Here is a 20,826-nt window from a genome sequence, read left to right as displayed (position 1 = left end):
AACTGCTAGTGACGTCACTACAAGTGTTGGCAACCTCTTCATTACCGAGTACAGTAATGGTTCTAATGGATCTCTCATATATATATATATATATATATATATATATATATATATATATATATATATATATATATATATATATATATATATATATATATATATATATATATATATGTCGTACCTAGTAGCCAGAACGCACTTGTCAGCCTACTATGCAAGGCCCGATTTGCCTAATAAGCCAAGTTTTCATGAATTAATTGTTTTTCGACTACCTAACCTACCTAACCTAACCTAACTTTTTCAGCTACCTAACCTAACCTAACTTTTTCAGCTACCTAACCTAACCTAACCTATTTTTATAGGTTAGGTTAGGTAGGCTTGGTTAGGTTAGGTCATATATCTACGTTAATTTTAACTACAATAAAAAAAATTGACCTCATAATAATGAAATGGGTAGCTTTATCATTTCATAAGTAAATAATTAGAGAAAATATATTAATTCATGAAAACTTGGCTTATTAGGCAAATCGGGCCTTGCATAGTAGGCTGACAAGTGCGTTCTGGCTACTATTTACGACATATATATATATATATATATGTCGTACCTAATAGCCAGAACGCACTTCTCAGCCTACTATTCAAGGCCCGATTTGCCTAATAAGCCAAGTTTTCATGAATTAATGTTTTTTCGTCTACCTAACCTACCTAACCTAACCTAACCTAGCTTTTTTTGGCTACCTAACCTAACCTTACCTATAAATATAGGTTAGGTTAGGTTAGGTAGGGTTGGTTAGGTTCGGTCATATATCTACGTTAATTTTAACTCCAATAAAAAAAATTGACCTCATACATAGAGAAAAGGGTTGCTTTATCATTTCATAAGAAAAAAATTATAGTAAATATATTAATTCAGGAAAACTTGGCTTATTAGGCAAATCGGGCCTTGAATAGTAGGCTGAGAAGTGAGTTCTGGCTACTAGGTACGACATATATATATATATATATATATATATATATATATATATATATATATATATATATAATTTAATGTTATGAAAGTACAAAATTATGACGTGTTGAGCACTTGTCTAAGATGATATCAGGAAGTTCTAATACGTGTGACCTGGGTCAGGGTTCATTAAGCATTTATGCGACGAGTTACGAAACCTGTACATCTTTCTTCACTCATGGCAGCTTTGTTAACATTTATTAAGTAGTTAATGAGTTCTGAAGCACCGCGAGGTTGTATATAACAATAATAACCTTGGGTTGTGAAATATCCAAGCACATGAGCCGTTTAATTAATATAAACAAAACCGCCATGTTTAAGGAAAGATGTACAGGTTTCGCAAGTAGTTGATGGTTTCCCACTCTCGGGAAAATAACGTTTGATAGCTTATCAAAAGTCTCCCCCCACCCCCCCCCTCTGGGGCAATGATCGACAGTGGCTTATTTCATTTGTACCTAGTTACTGTTAGGTAAACAGAAGCATGAAGTGTAAGAAAACGTGCCCAACCGTCTCGTCCTGCCCGAGGATTGAACCCAGAACCATTCGCTTGTGAGCAGGCTTCGCTGACTAATGGGCTATAGGTACGCTTCATGTTTTTTTTTGTATTACATAACCCCCACCACAACTACCACAACAATAACAACCACCAACTATCATTACCACAACCACCAACACTATCTTAACCACAACCCCCCCATCACCACCACCACCATCTCCACCACTACTATTTCAACCACAACATTTTCAACCATTTAATTCTCCTTACTTTCCAATTACGGGTTCACCTGTGAGAATTTCCACCACGGCGTATATATTACCATTGGCCAGGTGAGCCCCGAGGGCTGAGGCTTCTGCGGTGATTGATTGATTGACGGACCCAGCTGGAGAAGCTGTCAGCCAAATTGAAAGCTCTATACTTGATATCTATTTCTTCTTCACTTTACAGATTCATTTTTATATTATTTTTATTGTAATTAATAATTGTTAAAGTTACTTTTATTATAATTTTTTATTCGTTATTTTATAACGAACTTATTCTCCCCCCCCCCACCCCAAGTTCCTCCGGTTATTGATGACGCCACAAGCAGCAGTGACGTCACAGTGACGGAGGGTAGTGACGTAGTGATGACGTGCGACGCCAGCGGGGATCCTCAGCCAATAATACGCTGGATACGGGAGGATGGGCGGAGATTCAACATTAACTCGTCGCTGATTGGTGAGTTTCAAGTTGGGTTTTGATATACAGGCAGCCTACTGCCCGCGCTAATTGTTTATACATCGTATCTAAACAGTGTAGTGTTCAGAGCACATTAGAGTTGACATGAATTTAGCTGACGCCACTAACACTCTTAGCTAGTGGCCTCGATGAGGACAGGAAGCCGGTGGCTTGTCAAAGGAAGCTTCTAAGGAAAGGAGGTCAAAGGAAGTATTTTTGTTATTCTGAAACGAATACCACATTAAGAATAACACATGTAAAGGTAGAATGTAATATATGCTATGTTGAGTTTGAACAATAAAGGTATCTTGATAATTTATTTTCCGTACCTCCTTCCCTCTGCCCCTCCTTCTGTTCCACTACCGCACTGCAGGCGAGGAGTCACAATAACGTGGCTAAAGTATTTTGACCAGACCACACACTAGAAGGTGAAGGGACGACGACGTTTCGCTCCGTCCTGGACCATTCTCAAGTCGAGTGTGACAAGCGATATTTTCTCAAGACAATTGACTTGAGAATGGTCCAGGACGGACCGAAACGTCGTCGTCCCTTCACCTTCTAGTGTGTGGTCTGGTCAACTACCGTACTATCCTCCCTTCCTCTCCCCCTTCAATTTTGGCTCCTCTAACCCTTCCCTCTTTTCTCCCCCTTCCCGCCCAAACCACGGCCGTGCTCTGCCTGGCCTCCCCCAGGAGTGGAGGAGCACCTGGGGAGGAGCGTGGTGCTGGGGAGGGTGGGGAGGACCGCTGGGGGAGCCTTCCTCTGCATCGCCACCAACGGGGTTCCTCCCTCCGTCAGTAAGAGGATCTTACTCGCCGTAAACTGTAAGTCATTGATCTTAACTCTCACTATTGGAAACTGTTTGTTGCTACCTGTAGACTGTTTGTCGCTATCGTAAACCATGAATCACTTGTATCACTATGGAAGGAACACAGCAAGTGGGGGTATGCGGATGATGTTCTAATACAAGTCCCAACCTTGGGGAAAATTACAGTCAATTGATCTCCTTGGAAGGAAATGTGTTGGACTCGGTTTCACTCTCTCCACCAACAAGACAAAAGCATACTCTTATCACAAGCGGCGAGAAAATGAAGAACTACAAATTAATGGTGTAACACTTGAATGGGTTGACCATTATCGGTACCTTGGCGTCACTGTCGGCTCTAACAAGAGGAAGAAAGAGGAGCTCAATCAACTTATAGGACCATGTAAAAGTCGACTTAAGGCACTGAAAGCTATGACCTGGAATGGGCATGAGGCCTCTAGTGCCGTGATTAAACACACCCTATGTGCGCTCCGTCATAGACTATGCCGCACCAGTTCTATGCACCTACTCCCAAAGCGACACGAAAAGGCTTGAAAACATACAACATGAAGCCATGACAATCATTCTTGGAGTCCCAAGAACTGTCAAAACGTCTAATGTACGAGAGGTGTTGTCCCTCCCCAGTGTCAAAGCAGAATTAATCTGTACGCTGGTACAACATGGTTGCAGTTGGCAATCCCAATCATTATGTGGGGGTAAGTTAAAGTTATATAACGTAAATTATGTGGGGTTAGGACACATAATTTAGGACAAGTTAGGCAAGTTAGGACACTTTTATGTACTTTGTAAAGGAGAAATATATAACAATGTGATATTACTTCTTCTTCTATGACAATAATAATAATAATAATAATTTTATATTACTAATACTAAAAATGGTAATGAAAAGGAACATTTATCAGTTCCTGCCAGGATAGTTGGTGTTGATGTGCTTGGGACAACTGGCGTTAATGACTCAGTTCGAGTACGTGGGTCAGCTGGCGCGGTTCTAGGCGAAGTTCTGAAGGTGAGATGCAGGTTCGAATCCCGCCAGCTGCCGGAAGTACGTTGGTTTCGCGGCCCCCGTGAGTTGAGAGGTCAGGGGTCAGAGGTCACCGTCCACAACACACACCAGGAGGTAAGAGGCATGTGTTCAGGTGTGTCAATACTCACCGAGGGTACACGCAAGCAGGGTACACGCATACAACATACAATTCAATCCAGGAAGCAGCACGAGGCCTCTAATTTTCTTGAAATAGCACTTTCTCTGTAACTAGCTGACATTATAACTATAAGGTGTGAAGGATAAATGAAATTGTTTATGTAATAATCTAAGATGAGGTTTGATAAAGACCTTTTGTGCCCTCTGTAATGTTTTTGCGCTACCGCTCACAGGAAGAGTATGGGGTGCACAATAAACTAGCCGCCTCCGACGACAACAATCAAATCTAATTGTGTTTCCTGTTGTTTCCTGGGGTAGAGAACCCTGGCAGGTTTATCACTCAATACTTCCCTTCTGGAAACCTGTAATGCAGATGTCTTAAACAAAAATTAAAATTTACGTTTTACACTAATCTTCCCATGAATTTATAAAAACAAATGTACAGGTTACAAATGTGAACGATACAGATCTGTAGTTTAGTACTTTTCAGCCTAACACCCTTCGTATATACACGTAAGCCATTAGCAGTCTTCCAGCTCTCTGGTAGTTCTCCCTTCTCCAGTAAGGAGGTTTACTCAGAGCTTTAACCGCACTCTTAAGTAACAACGTTCTCCACCCATTTACAGGAGTCCGGACTCTGGACTTCAACGCTGACCGTGGAGAACCTAAGACCCAGCGACTTGGGAGAGTATCGATGTGTTGTTCACAACCATCTTGGCAGAGACCAGGCCACGCTTCATGTGATAGGTGGGTCCAGGACCAGGTCACGCTTCATGTGGTAGGTGGGTCCAAGACCAGGTCACGCTTCATGTGGTAGGTGGGTCCAGGACCAGGTCACGCTTCATGTGGTAGGTGGGTCCAAGACCAGGCCACGCTTCATGTGATAGGTCGGTCCAAGACCAGGTCACGCTTCATGTGATAGGTCGGTCCAAGACCAGGTCACGCTTCATGTGATAGGTCGGTCCAAGACCAGGTCACGCTTCATGTGATAGCGTCGGTCCAAGACCAGGTCACGCTTCATGTGATAGGTGGGTCCAAGACCAGGTCACGCTTCATGTGATAGGTCGGTCCAAGACCAGGTCACGCTTCATGTGATAGGTCGGTCCAAGACCAGGTCACGCTTCATGTGATAGGTCGGTCCAAGACCAGGTCACGCTTCATGTGATAGGTGGGTCCAAGACCAGGTCACGCTTCATGTGATAGGTGGGTCCAAGACCAGGCCACGCTTCATGTGATAGGTGGGTCCAGGACCAGGTCACGCTTCATGTGATAGGTGGGTCCAAGACCAGGTCACGCTTCATGTGATAGGTGGGTCCAAGACCAGGTCACGCTTCATGTGATAGGTGGGTCCAGGACCAGGTCACGCTTCATGTGATAGGTGGGTCCAAGACCAGGTCACGCTTCATGTGATAGGTGGGTCCAAGACCAGGTCACGCTTCATGTGGTAGGTGGGTCCAAGACCAGGCCACGCTTCATGTGGTAGGTGGGTCCAAGACCAGGCCACGCTTCATGTGATAGGTCGGTCCAAGACCAGGTCACGCTTCATGTGATAGGTGGGTCCAAGACCAGGTCACGCTTCATGTGATAGGTGGGTCCAAGACCAGGTCACGCTTCATGTGATAGGTGGGTCCAAGACCAGGCCACGCTTCATGTGATAGGTGGGTCCAGGACCAGGCCACGCTTCATGTGATAGGTGGGTCCAAGACCAGGTCACGCTTCATGTGATAGGTGGGTCCAGGACCAGGTCACGCTTCATGTGATAGGTGGGTCCAAGACCAGGCCACGCTTCATGTGATAGGTGGGTCCAAGACCAGGCCACGCTTCATGTGATAGGTGGGTCCAGGACCAGGTCACGCTTCATGTGATAGGTGGGTCCAAGACCAGGCCACGCTTCATGTGATAGGTCGGTCCAAGACCAGGTCACGCTTCATGTGATAGGTCGGTCCAAGACCAGGTCACGCTTCATGTGATAGCGTCGGTCCAAGACCAGGTCACGCTTCATGTGATAGGTGGGTCCAAGACCAGGTCACGCTTCATGTGATAGGTGGGTCCAAGACCAGGCCACGCTTCATGTGATAGGTCGGTCCAAGACCAGGTCACGCTTCATGTGATAGGTGGGTCCAAGACCAGGTCACGCTTCATGTGATAGGTCGGTCCAAGACCAGGTCACGCTTCATGTGATAGGTCGGTCCAAGACCAGGTCACGCTTCATGTGATAGGTCGGTCCAAGACCAGGTCACGCTTCATGTGATAGGTCGGTCCAAGACCAGGTCACGCTTCATGTGATAGGTCGGTCCAAGACCAGGTCACGCTTCATGTGATAGGTGGGTCCAAGACCAGGTCACGCTTCATGTGGTAGGTGGGTCCAAGACCAGGTCACGCTTCATGTGATAGGTCGGTCCAAGACCAGGTCACGCTTCATGTGATAGGTGGGTCCAAGACCAGGTCACGCTTCATGTGATAGGTCGGTCCAAGACCAGGTCACGCTTCATGTGATAGGTCGGTCCAAGACCAGGTCACGCTTCATGTGATAGGTGGGTCCAAGACCAGGTCACGCTTCATGTGATAGGTCGGTCCAAGACCAGGTCACGCTTCATGTGATAGGTCGGTCCAAGACCAGGTCACGCTTCATGTGATAGGTCGGTCCAAGACCAGGTCACGCTTCATGTGATAGGTGGGTCCAAGACCAGGTCACGCTTCATGTGATAGGTCGGTCCAAGACCAGGTCACGCTTCATATGATAGGTCGGTCCAAGACCAGGTCACGCTTCATATGATAGGTGGGTCCAGGACCAGGCTACGCTTCATGTGGTAGGTGGGTCCAAGACCAGGTCACGCTTCATGTGATAGGTGGGTCCAAGACCAGGTCACGCTTCATGTGATAGGTGGGTCCAAGACCAGGTCACGCTTCATGTGATAGGTGGGTCCAAGACCAGGTCACGCTTCATGTGATAGGTGGGTCCAAGACCAGGTCACGCTTCATGTGGTAGGTGGGTCCAAGACCAGGTCACGCTTCATGTGATAGGTGGGTCCAAGACCAGGTCACGCTTCATGTGGTAGGTGGGTCCAAGACCAGGTCACGCTTCATGTGATAGGTGGGTCCAAGACCAGGTCACGCTTCATGTGATAGGTGGGTCCAAGACCAGGTCACGCTTCATGTGGTTGGTGGGTCCAAGACCAGGTCACGCTTCATGTGATAGGTGGGTCCAAGACCAGGTCACGCTTCATGTGGTAGGTGGGTCCAAGACCAGGTCACGCTTCATGTGGTAGGTGGGTCCAAGACCAGGTCACGCTTCATGTGATAGGTGGGTCCAAGACCAGGTCACGCTTCATGTGATAGGTGGGTCCAAGACCAGGTCACGCTTCATGTGGTTGGTGGGTCCAAGACCAGGTCACGCTTCATGTGATAGGTCGGTCCAAGACCAGGCCACGCTTCATGTGGTAGGTGGGTCCAAGACCAGGTCACGCTTCATGTGATAGGTCGGTCCAAGACCAGGTCACGCTTCATGTGATAGGTGGGTCCAAGACCAGGTCACGCTTCATGTGGTAGGTGGGTCCAAGACCAGGTCACGCTTCATGTGGTAGGTGGGTCCAAGACCAGGTCACGCTTCATGTGATAGGTGGGTCCAAGACCAGGTCACGCTTCATGTGATAGGTGGGTCCAAGACCAGGTCACGCTTCATGTGGTTGGTGGGTCCAAGACCAGGTCACGCTTCATGTGATAGGTCGGTCCAAGACCAGGCCACGCTTCATGTGATAGGTGGGTCCAAGACCAGGTCACGCTTCATGTGATAGGTGGGTCCAAGACCAGGTCACGCTTCATGTGGTTGGTGGGTCCAAGACCAGGTCACGCTTCATGTGATAGGTCGGTCCAAGACCAGGCCACGCTTCATGTGGTAGGTGGGTCCAAGACCAGGTCACGCTTCATGTGATAGGTCGGTCCAAGACCAGGCCACGCTTCATGTGGTAGGTGGGTCCAAGACCAGGTCACGCTTCATGTGATAGGTCGGTCCAAGACCAGGCCACGCTTCATGTGGTAGGTGGGTCTAAGACCAGGTCACGCTTCATGTGGTTGGTGGGTCCAAGACCAGGTCACGCTTCATGTGGTAGGTGGGTCCAAGACCAGGCCACGCTTCATGTGGTTGGTGGGTCCAAGAGGTTCCGTGTGATCTGGCCACCAGTGTTTCCTGTTGCTCGTATCCGTTTCTTTACAAGTCACCTTTACTTGTGTTAATACTTTTCTCAATTCTTTACAATTTGTTTTATTCAACTCAGATTTCTTTACCTATCCTTCTCTAAGGCTTTCCCAATGTTACCAATTATCTCAGCATTTACCAATATCGTCGCCTATTTTCCTTGAAAGTCTAACCCCGTGATTTGCCAGTTTTATCATTTCTGTAACCAATTTCCATATCCTCAACGGCTTCCTGTTTAGGCTTCAGCAACCCGTCCTCTCGAACATCACACTTTAACGTATAAATGCTCAATAATATATATATATTATATATATATAATCAAATTGTCAATAACCACCAGACTCCCTATCAATAAACACCTATCAACAAACAGCCAGGCAATAGATACCTGACTAACCATCACTATTTCAGACTTAAATTTACGATACAAATGAGCATGTCCAAACTATCTGCCGCGTTCGCATGGAGGCCACTGTCCATCACCGTACAGGGCGTCAGAGAGACAGACAGACAGACGGGGGAGCACACGGAGGACGGATGGTCACGCCGTTGGTCGCGGAGCGTAAAATATATTAAAAAATTTCGCGAAGGCAATTTTTCATCATAAACATTTTTCTTTATATTGAAATTCCGCGCGGGTTTCTCCCTCCCCTTGGATACTGAGAGTGATATTTGTAAGAGGGTTTTGTTGTGGCAACACTGACGCCTGGTCTGGGGTCCCTTGTGGCAACACTGACCTGGTCTGGGGTCCCTTGTGGCAACACTGACGCCTGGTCTGGTGTCCCTTGTGGCAACACTGACGCCTGGTCTGGGGCCCCTTGTGGCAACACTGACGCCTGGTCTGGGTCACTTATTATACTGCTACTGTATAATAAGTAACATTCTTATTACTCAGTAGCAAGTGAAATTGCTCTCTCACTCACTCTCTCTCTCTCTCTCAGACCAATACCAAAAATCTCCGTCTCTTTTCAATTCTTTAAAATGCAACCATTGCATTTGTGGGTCCTCTGCAAACTACCAAATTCATCCGTGTGGTAACTGCTCGGTCTAGGAGGCACCTGGGACACTGCGAGAGGCAGAGGCTGCATGGAACAGCTTTGAGTGTGTAAGTCGACACATGTTTATCACATATATATTCATGTTGGTGAAGTAAATTTAGTATATTTTCCACATCACTTTTTCAGTTAACGTACTCAAGGCGGGCCGGATCAGCAGCGCCCTCGCCCATTACTGTCTGCATTCAATATTAAGTGCTACGTATTCGTACCGGCTAAGGTCTTCCTTTAAACACGAAAAATGCTTTGAGAATCATCTGATCTTTGTTTATATTAGTTGATAACATTACGTTTCTTGAGTCAGCTGATCCTTGTTTATATCACTGGTCACTATCATGTTCTGAGTCAGCTGATCATTGTTTATATCACTGGTCACTACCATGTTCTGAGTCAGCTGATCCTTGTTTATATCACTGGTCACTACCATGTTCTGAGTCAGCTGATCATTGTTTATATCACTGGTCACTGCCATGTTCTGAGTCAGCTGATCATTGTTTATATCACTGGTCACTGCCATGTTCTGAGTCAGCTGATCCTTGTTTATATCACTGGTCACTACCATGTTCTGAGTCAGCTGATCCTTGTTTATATCACTGGTCACTACCATGTTCTGAGTCAGCTGATCCTTGTTTATATCACTGGTCACTACCATGTTCTGAGTCAGCTGATCCTTGTTTATATCACTGGTCACTGCCATGTTCTGAGTCAGCTGATCATTGTTTATATCACTGGTCACTGCCATGTTCTGAGTCAGCTGATCCTTGTTTATATCACTGGTCACTACCATGTTCTGAGTCAGCTGATCCTTGTTTATATCACTGGTCACTACCATGTTCTGAGTCAGCTGATCATTGTTTATATCACTGGTCACTACCATGTTCTGAGTCAGCTGATCCTTGTTTATATCACTGGTCACTACCATGTTCTGAGTCAGCTGATCAATGTTTATATCACTGGTCACTACCATGTTCTGAGTCAGCTGATCCTTGTTTATATCACTGGTCACTACCATGTTCTGAGTCAGCTGATCCTTGTTTATATCACTGGTCACTACCATGTTCTGAGTCAGCTGATCCTTGTTTATATCACTGGTCACTGCCATGTTCTGAGTCAGCTGATCCTTGTTTATATCACTGGTCACTGCCATGTTCTGAGTCAGCTGATCCTTGTTTATATCACTGGTCACTACCATGTTCTGAGTCAGCTGATCATTGTTTATATCACTGGTCACTGCCATGTTCTGAGTCAGCTGACCTGTACACCACTGACATTCCTTAAACACAACAAGAATTAAGTTTTGTGTTACTTTACCCATGAACTATCTTCCCCCCCGGCAGAGCTCACCACCACCACCACAACAACCACCACGACGACCACGACGACCACCACTACCACCATAGCCCCCTCGCAGGTGTACCAACCAAACACCTCCACCAGTCTGGCCACCATTCTACACCAACAACACCAACCGTCCCAGTCGTCCTTTGTCCACTGGTGGAGTATCTTGGGTGAGTCACCTCCGCGTTTTGAGACATTAAAGGTGAATATTATATTCTAGTTGTAAGTTAGGAAAGATATTTGACATAGTGAGTTCAGCTGTGGTGTATGACAGCTGGGTGCAGCTGTGGTGTATGACATAGCGGGGTGCAGCTGTGATGTATGACATAGCGGGGTGCAGCTGTGGTGTATGACATAGCGGGGTGCAGCTGTGGTGTATGACAGCTGGGTGCAGCTGTGGTGTATGACATAGCGGGGTGCAGCTGTGGTGTATGACATAGCGGGGTGCAGCTGTGGTGTATGACATAGCGGGGTGCAGCTGTGGTGTATGACATAGCGGGGTGCAGCTGTGGTGTATGACATAGCGGGGTGCAGCTGTGGTGTATGACATAGCGGGGTGCAGCTGTGGTGTATGACATAGCGGGGTGCAGCTGTGGTGTATAACATAGCGGGGTGCAGCTGTGGTGTATGACATAGCGGGGTGCAGCTGTGGTGTATGACATAGCGGGGTGCAGCTGTGGTGTATGACATAGCGGGGTGCAGCTGTGGTGTATAACATAGCGGGGTGCAGCTGTGGTGTATGACATAGCGGGGTGCAGCTGTGGTGTATGACATAGCGGGGTGCAGCTGTGGTGTATGACATAGCGGGGTGCAGCTGTGGTGTATGACATAGCGAGGTGCAGCTGTGGTGTATGACATAGCGGGGTGCAGCTGTGGTGTATAACATAGCGGGGTGCAGCTGTGGTGTATGCCATAGCGGGGTGCAGCTGTGGTGTATAACATAGCGGGGTGCAGCTGTGGTGTATAACATAGCGGGGTGCAGCTGTGGTGTATAACATAGCGGGGTGCAGCTGTGGTGTATGACATAGCGGGGTGCAGCTGTGGTGTATAACATAGCGGGGTGCAGCTGTGGTGTATGACATAGCGGGGTGCAGCTGTGGTGTATGACATAGCGGGGTGCAGCTGTGGTGTATGACATAGCGGGGTGCAGCTGTGGTGTATAACATAGCGGGGTGCAGCTGTGGTGTATGACATAGCGGGGTGCAGCTGTGGTGTATGACATAGCGGGGTGCAGCTGTGGTGTATGACATAGCGAGGTGCAGCTGTGGTGTATGACATAGCGGGGTGCAGCTGTGGTGTATAACATAGCGGGGTGCAGCTGTGGTGTATGACATAGCGGGGTGCAGCTGTGGTGTATAACATAGCGGGGTGCAGCTGTGGTGTATAACATAGCGGGGTGCAGCTGTGGTGTATAACATAGCGGGGTGCAGCTGTGGTGTATAACATAGCGGGGTGCAGCTGTGGTGTATGACATAGCGGGGTGCAGCTGTGGTGTATAACATAGCGGGGTGCAGCTGTGGTGTATGACAGCGGGGTGCAGCTGTGGTGTATGACATAGCGGGGTGCAGCTGTGGTGTATGACATAGCGGGGTGCAGCTGTGGTGTATAACATAGCGGGTGCAGCTGTGGTGTATAACATAGCGGGGTGCAGCTGTGGTGTATAACATAGCGGGGTGCAGCTGTGGTGTATGACATAGCGGGGTGCAGCTGTGGTGTATAACATAGCGGGGTGCAGCTGTGGTGTATAACATAGCGGGGTGCAGCTGTGGTGTATAACATAGCGGGGTGCAGCTGTGGTGTATAACATAGCGGGGTGCAGCTGTGGTGTATAACATAGCGGGGTGCAGCTGTGGTGTATGACATAGCGGGGTGCAGCTGTGGTGTATAACATAGCGGGTGCAGCTGTGGTGTATGACAGCGGGGTGCAGCTGTGGTGTATAACATAGCGGGGTGCAGCTGTGGTGTATAACATAGCGGGGTGCAGCTGTGGTGTATAACATAGCGGGGTGCAGCTGTGGTGTATAACATAGCGGGGTGCAGCTGTGGTGTATGACATAGCGGGGTGCAGCTGTGGTGTATAACATAGCGGGTGCAGCTGTGGTGTATGACAGCGGGGTGCAGCTGTGGTGTATAACAATACATTGCAGAACATGCCATATTAACGAGAGAATGGTAGAATAAATTACACAATATCTAATTGAACTACATGAAAAGGGGCCCGACAGAATAAGGAAATGGATAGGAATTGATAGATGAAGTAGGGAAAAGGAGAAAAGAAGATAAGTAAAGGGAGAATGAGAGATAATGGAAGGAGGAGGAAGGAGAGGGACATTACGCCATGATCAAAAACCCAGCAGCGAATTATCCATTTTTTGTGACCGTTTTCTCCTGAGGTTGCGAGACGAGGGGGAAACTCAAGTGTTCTTATCAGGATAATGATTCTGTCGCAACTTAAGTCTTTTTGAAATTAACAGTTGTTTTGAGAGAATTATTACCTCGATTGTTATGTATTCCATGTAAAAAAAAATAACATTGTATTGTATGTACGCAGTGAAGTTGGTATAAATAACTTATTTACGTATTTCTCTGTGGCTCCGTCTCCCTTTCTGTCTCGTACAGCCAACGAGACCACGACGATAGCCAGTCAGACTAGACTCTTGCAGGAGGAGGAAGAGGAGGCTGGAGACAAGACTCCCAAAAAGCAGCAGCCTCAGACGCCACTCAGTTTCGGATCGTATGTTGGTGAGTTTTTTGTTTGTTTTGTGTTCTGCTGACTCTTCTCAACTGCTGTTAATGCCAGGGCAGTTTAGTGATGGCTTTGGGTCTCGTTTTTTGACTCCAGCGGTAGTTTTGGGCCTCGACTATTATTACAAGAGATTAATGAAGGCCAGTCCAAGGGCTCGTCCAGCATTGACACAACCCCTAGCGAAGCCAGTACATGCAGGCGATGAGTCACAATAACGTGGCTGAAGTATGTTGACCAGACCAAACACAATCGACTTGAGAATGGTCCAGGACAGACCGAAACGTCGTCGTCCCTTCAACTTCTAGTGTGTGGTCTGGTCAACAAGCCAGTACATCTTTCATTAATCATGGCGGTATTCTTTATATTAAACAGTTTATTAGCTTTGAAACTTCCCAACCCAAGGTCATTATTGTTACAAACAACCTCGTAGTGTTTCAGAGCTCATTAACTGTTTAATAAATGTAAACAAGTCGCCATGATTGAAGAAAGATGTACAGGTTTCGGAAGTGGTTGTGAAAATGCATAATGAAGCATTATCCTGGTTGTTGAGCCTCAATATATTCATCATCTGCCTGGATAACTTGGCTAGGTGACCTGGCTTTATGACCTGGCTTGATAACGCTTTGAATAAATATAATTAAACTCTATACAACGTTAATTATCTAAAGTGTGAGATCCTGCCTCCTTTAAATCTATATTGCTTATAAACATCTCAATTTCATATTTATGTATATAATATCAATTGACTAATGTCAATTAAATTTTCAAAATGGCCAATCGCTATCTAGACATGTCTTACTAATTTCAGTTATTTTTACCGAAGAAATATTAAGATATTTTTAAAACCAGAATGTTCTTGTCTCCTCTGACAGGGGACCCGGCGGCCTCGTCTTCGTCTCTGTCGCTGTGTTCTTGGTGGGGCCTGAGGACGGGTCTCGGACTTATTGCAATAGTCTCGGTGACCTAAACTTTCATTCGTGCCCCTAAGGTCTCCTGCCAAGCTCCCTGTGTCCTAAACTCTCATTTGTGTCCCCTAAGATATCCTGCCACAGTATCGTAACCTCTAATTTGTCTCCCAAAGATATCCTGCCACAGTATCCTAACCTCTAATTTGTCTCCCAAAGATATCTTGCCACAGTATCCTAACCTCTAATTTGTCTCCCAAAGATATCCTGCCACAGTATCCTAACCTCTAATTTGTCTCCCAAAGATATCCTGCCACAGTATCCTAACCTCTAATTTGTCTCCCAAAGATATCCTGCCAGTGTTCTAACCTCTAATTTGTCTCCCTAAGATATCCTGCCACAGTGTCCTAACCTCTAATTTGTCTCCCAAAGATATCCTGCCACAGTGTCCTAACCTCTCATTTGTGTCCCCAAGATACCCTGCTACACTGATATCCTAAGCTCCCATTCCAGGCCCTAAGTTCTCTCGCGACACAGAAAACTGACTAAGAAAGTTGGAGGTCCTCATGAAGACGGACCCTGAAGATATATTTCCTTCTGTGAGAACTCGCTTTGAGGAGGAACTAAAATAAAATTCAGGCATTTTTCCCTTGACGTGAGCGTGTTTGTGTTATTTCGACGAAGAAAGAGGGAAAATATTGAGGGGATGAATGAAAAGGTTGACAACAAGTTTTAGAAAGTCCGTAAAGGCAATAGACATTTGGTAAAAGCTAACAATAAGTTAATAAAGCTCATACAAAATAATTATGGTGACTCGTAAAATGGCAAAAGGCACAGAAATATATAAAAGAACAAAGTCGGAAAAGGGCTTTGAAAATGAATGACAACGAGACGGCATCAGTTGCGAGTTGAGAAACGAAGCCGTGAGAAAAATTGTGGAAGACCGACAAGTTAAAGATTTTCCTGAGAGCTTAAGTGGAAAAACCGGCAGAGGTCTGGCAGGAAAGAAAGCTAAGCTCCAAGAGAAGGCGCGCCCGGGGTAAAATGGCGGGATATGGAAAAACGGAAGATGGGAAGGCACACAATCCGCATTTACCCAAACACACACTGCGACACACTCTAAACAAACTTAAACCCAGACACAATTGCACACCCATATACACATTTGCATACACAAACACACAAACAAACACAAACCCACAATAAAAATACTTCCCTGTGGCAGTGGTCATTATTTGTTTTTTTTTTCCAATATTCATTTTAAAAATTCGTGAAGGGAATGCAAACATATTTTCCGAAAGGTAACAAAAAATAATAATTTTAAAGCCAATTTCAAAATGAGGAAACAACTCTTCAAATTTGTAAACCATCCACAGAATACTGAAGAATACTGAATATATGATTGTTCTAAAACAGTTACAATATTTCTGAACTATTTTCAGATGGCCCAAAGCTATTTTCAGATAGCCTTAAACCATTTCCAGGTGGTCCGAATTATTTTCCAAACGGCCCTGAAACTTCAATATTTCTCGAAACCGTTTTAAGAGTGTGAATTCGTTTACATAAAACCTGAACCCATTTTCCAACGTCCAGCGCGAGTCTTCAAACCCTGTGAGTGACGGAAGGTACGATAATCACCACCACAACAGGTCCGGGACTTCACTAACAGACGTGTAAAATTGACACGTGTTGCCAATTTTGCTGATATTCATCAAGGCTCAAGTGTAAGGTTCAAGCCTATTCCAATTTTGGCGAACATTGACCATCGCCTATCTTCCGTTAGGCTGCGAGAGAACTTCGCCCCTGTGTTACTCAAACATAAGAATCTCTCTCCCTTGCTCACAGATCGCTTGTTTTCAACTTGTTGGCCCCAAAAAAGATGTGTCGTTTAATGAATGTATATATACCGTATTGATAGTTTAAGATTAAATTAATAAATTTGCACCAAGAGGAAGCTTTAAGTACCTTGCACAATATTTTATCTAATAAAATAGATAACTGTAACGACGGATCAGTGTGTTTTATTTCAAGTGACCTTTGGCAGTTTATTGGCGATAACTCAATGTTGGTAAACATAAACATATAACACAATTAGCAAATATACATATATAAGTAAATAAATAAAGAATTATATATATATATATATATATATATATATATATATATATATATATATATATATATATATATATATATATAATTATGTAGGGGTGTATTATCAAGATAGCAGCCAAACAACCCTCCCACAGGTCAACGGAGGCGAGTGGCCATTAATTATGTAAACCAAATAGCCTATTACAGGTGACTGTTAACGTCCAGCAGTGTTATATACAGGAAAATATAGCTAGGGTGTATTTTCTGGGTAACCATAAAGTTAATTTAACAAATATTAATGTTGAAATCATTCCTCTACACAAGCTGCAATATTATCTTTACAACAATATAAAGTAATTGTGATTACCTCGGTCCATCCTCCTGTTTTGGTACTTAAAGTAACGATGAGGACCATAGTATATATACCGACGTGCCATGAAATTAGAAAGTAGAAATCTGAACTCTTGAGTTGGACAAACCGGAAAACTAGTTTTTACTTGTGTTGCTTTGACAAACTAAACTGATTTAACCTAACCTCCCTAGGCCTAATGCACGATATCTGTGGCCTAATATAGTACATATGTGTGCTATACTAGGCCTAGGAATATTTAAGCTTATTTTTTAGCTTGATTTATTTTAAAATAATTCCTTACTAGTCAGTATACTATTATCTAAAAGCTAAGTACGTACGAATTGACTATTGACGACCGTCACAATAGCTACTATCTAAACAGGAAGATGGGTTGGTTTAATTTATATTGCCGTAAACAGCATATGCAATAGACAAGTCAATCTGACAATAATTAAATAACTAAAAAAATTATAATACATGACAACCTACTTAACCTAGAATATAAGAATATACACATCAAAGCTATGCTCTTCCAGGGAACAATATGAGATGTGTCAACTCGTCCAGTAATAAACATATTAGCACTTGCTACCAATAATATCAAATTCACTGGCTAGGGTTTTATGTCGTGGACAACCCTCCACTCATTTCATTTTATTTAACTCATAAAATATTAAAAACAGATATTTCTTATCTCCCAAAATACTAGTAAATATGTATCAGACCTGAATATGAAACATTTAGTCACGAAACATCCTAAATATACTTACCGGAACACCGGCTACCACACCCTCCCTCTTCCGTGCCTAGGCTTCAACTGAAGGTGTGATTGTTTCCGGAGGCGCTAACTCCTGGAAAGAATCATAACATGTACAATCATCTGATTACACTCTACAATAACTGACTTTTACAAACTATCGTGCAATAAATACTGAACGTCTGTATTTACTGACATTTATGGAGCGTTACTAAATTTTTTTTAGACTCAACATGTATACAAGACCTGTCCGCCATAATCTGCCATAAATGGGGAATATAACATGTTATAGAAGACCCTCCCACGTCTCTCTTACGCTACTAACTGTAGTAACATTCACAAACATTTCTCGAGGATCTTAGAACATGGTACATACCCAGTGTAAAGTATAAATGATCTCTAAATTTCAAGAACACGTATGAAGACCTCGCCAAGAATATGCAGCCAGATATATCAAAGATATAATACAACTCCTTAACCTCCAACCAAATTCAATTTATGCACAAGTAGTCCTACAGTTCATATATATATTATAAGTTCAGTAGTCTATAACGCACACCAGTTGAGAGGCGGGACCAAAGAGTCAGAGCTCAACCCTCGCAAGTACAACTAGGCGAGTATAAACATATCAATATTTATTAAATAGAATGTCTCTCAGTCCAAGACAGAAAGCCAGAAGCTTTGGGCCAGCCTCACTCAACTTTCCAAGATGACACACGAGTGGGTTGCGAGTGTCATAGGCATGTCCGGATCAATCCAATGCCACCCTTGAAGAAATATTATTGTTTTTACCCGTCAATTTATGTTCCTTTAATCTTAGGAACAATTCTTTTAAATGTTAAACATGTTGTTCGGAAGTCTTTCTTGAAAAATTGTATCATCAGGCTACAGCAAGGTGCCAGGGCTAATTATACCAAATGATGCCCCTCGCTCTCCTAACCCCTAGTTTTTTCCCTCATCCTTATCTTCTTCTATCTCCTCCCATTTTCTTCCCCTCTCTTAGTCATCTTCGCCACACCGTAGACTCTTCCCTCTAGCTTCCCGCCTTACCCCTATCTCCTTCCATCACACTACCTTTTTCCCCAGCCTTTGACCCTTTCCCTCCCCCTAGAGTCCTAGACAAGTCCCCTCCCCCCCCCACCTATCATTCTCCCTCTCCCTCCACCGTGCTAATGGTTGTGTGTTATGACTCGTAAACAAACACACTCACTGAGTTATAGCTGCCTCCTCTCTGGCACCCCAGTAATACTGCCTATCCACAGAGAGAGAGAGAGAGAGCGCATTTATGCCTCTTCACTGAACTATATAGAAAACTATGTTGCAGGTTGAAGTCTGTTAGCATGCACTAGCACACTTTGGATAGGTTACAGTACCCGGCATCACGATTTTTCAAGCGTCAAATTTGAAGTTGTTTTGGTTTACCAGAAGCGTCCGAACCTAGAGGGCCCGTCTCACCTCACAGAGATCAGTGCTCAGTATACAGAGAAACCGTCAACATTACGGTGTTTTAAGTTTCCCTAATGCACCGGAATTTTGACGTTGTGATCGACAGCGCCACAATCGCGGGGTATAAAATGTGAGGACAGGTTGGGCTCGCTAGGATATACAAAAAACAATCATGAGAGGGTAAAAGAACTGTAACCCAGAGAAATAGAGAGAATGGAAGGACACTGGGCAGCTTTCTAGGGACTCGGGGATAATGCCACGAACCAGAGAGAAAGAAGAACGCCACGATACAGGACAGCTTTCCACGGAGGTAAAGAGAGGGAGAATTTCAGAAGCGACTGGCAGCTTCCATACTTGTTCATTAGGGAGGGACCGGAGAGCCACGGCAATCTATCAAAAGTTAAAGTAAACGCCAATATCGACCATCTGGTAGGAAACTATAAAAGTGATGTTTGAGTCTACACACTCAGACGATAAAATGGGGGTGCCAACAGACAGATGCCATGATAATGCGCTAACTAATGGATGCCACGGTGATATGGCAGTAGATGATTGCCAAGGTGGTATGCCAATAGAGAGGTGCCATGGTGGTGTGTTAAACATAAGGGAGGTCATGGTGGTTGTGCCAATTGAGGGGTGCCATGATGGTATGCCGAAAGAGGGATGCCGTGATGGCATGCCACTATATATATACGAATATCATACGGTGTATCTATATTATTTCAATATTCATTTTGCAACCATTTGTCGCCATGATAAATGCAGAGATCAGAACATATTTGTATGTCATGTTCGGGATGTAGGGAGGGGGACAAGGGGGGGGGGTTGAGGGGGGACAGGGAGGGTGACGGGGGGAGGGAGACAGGGTTGGAATAAGACGGAGTAGTGAGACAGTGATGGTAGAGACAGTGAGACAATAAGGGTGGAGTGAAATAGCGAGATAAATAATAATTCATAGTCTGGTAACAGGCAGCCAGTGTATGCAGGTGCATGTTAGGCTTATATCTAGGTCCACCCCTTAGGATGCAACTCCACAAAAGACTAACTCCCGAGTACCTATTTACTACAAGGTGATCAGGGCCATAAGGTAAAAGATAACGCACCCAACCATTTATGTCCTGACTGCACTCTACTCCCGCAACCCAAATTAACATATCTGATATTGCTCTAATCCTAAATAGTGTGGCCACTAAACCCTTGACAAGGCACAAATAGTACCCACCAACAAGGAGTGCAGAGCGGCCGGTCCGCAACCCGCCCCACACGAGGGTCAAGGGCACACTGACCTTCGTGGAGGCGGGAGTTTACCTCATGGGGGTGAGGCGGCGCCCAGGAATATTACGCCCCACAACTATTCAGTTTTTGCAACGGTGTCTTCGGTGATATAATAAATATAATACACACTTATCAAAAGATAATAATGGCCCAAAAAACAGGCTAGAAATTTCCAGCAGGGAGAACAGAATTTTAAATTGCAAATAAGCACTACTTTGTGAAGGTTCGCGGCTCGAGTTTTGCGCGGGAAAATGGCGGATGGCCCGGGACACGTCTTTGCCAATTTGGGGGAATTGACTCATTTTTATTCACAGTGCTCAAATTAAGTCTCTCAACATCGTTACTGTTGCCTCTGTTAAGAACAGAGCGTTTAATGTTTCAACTTGGGCAGATGGGTAAATACCTTGCTGTAGTTGAATAAACATAGCCCCCCAAGTTTTATAAGCTCAGGACAATAATACCAGGTTTTCT

At 44.8% G+C, this 20,826-nt stretch overlaps 1 protein-coding gene and 1 long non-coding RNA gene across 4 annotated transcripts in view; one reads left to right on the top strand and one right to left on the bottom strand.

Moving 5' to 3' along the window:
* The window catches only part of LOC123775004 (limbic system-associated membrane protein), a 56,784-nt gene extending 40,342 nt beyond the window's left edge, over positions 1-16,442 (top strand). For all 3 annotated transcript variants that reach the window (XM_069318970.1, XM_069318971.1, XM_069318969.1), the window contains 7 exons: positions 2,067-2,225; positions 2,918-3,049; positions 3,954-4,168; positions 4,819-4,939; positions 10,780-10,950; positions 13,400-13,522; positions 14,399-16,442. In XM_069318970.1, the coding sequence (XP_069175071.1) occupies positions 2,067-2,225; positions 2,918-3,049; positions 3,954-4,168; positions 4,819-4,939; positions 10,780-10,950; positions 13,400-13,522; positions 14,399-14,493 (1,016 nt within the window). In that variant the 3' untranslated portion in view covers positions 14,494-16,442. The remainder of the gene's footprint in view (positions 1-2,066; positions 2,226-2,917; positions 3,050-3,953; positions 4,169-4,818; positions 4,940-10,779; positions 10,951-13,399; positions 13,523-14,398) is intronic.
* Positions 1-20,355, bottom strand: part of LOC138359597 (uncharacterized) — an 87,014-nt gene extending 66,659 nt beyond the window's left edge. The window contains exons 1-2 of the long non-coding RNA XR_011225968.1: positions 20,303-20,355; positions 17,648-17,728 (exon numbers count right to left, since the gene is read on the bottom strand). This is a non-coding gene — a long non-coding RNA (uncharacterized lncRNA). The remainder of the gene's footprint in view (positions 1-17,647; positions 17,729-20,302) is intronic.
* Between the last annotated feature and the right edge of the window lie 471 nt (positions 20,356-20,826).

Source organism: Procambarus clarkii, chromosome 92 (genome assembly GCF_040958095.1).
Source record: "Procambarus clarkii isolate CNS0578487 chromosome 92, FALCON_Pclarkii_2.0, whole genome shotgun sequence".
Taxonomy (NCBI): domain Eukaryota; kingdom Metazoa; phylum Arthropoda; class Malacostraca; order Decapoda; family Cambaridae; genus Procambarus; species Procambarus clarkii.
The sequence above is the reverse complement of the archived record's forward strand: the minus strand, read 5'-3'. Positions and strand labels throughout refer to the sequence as shown.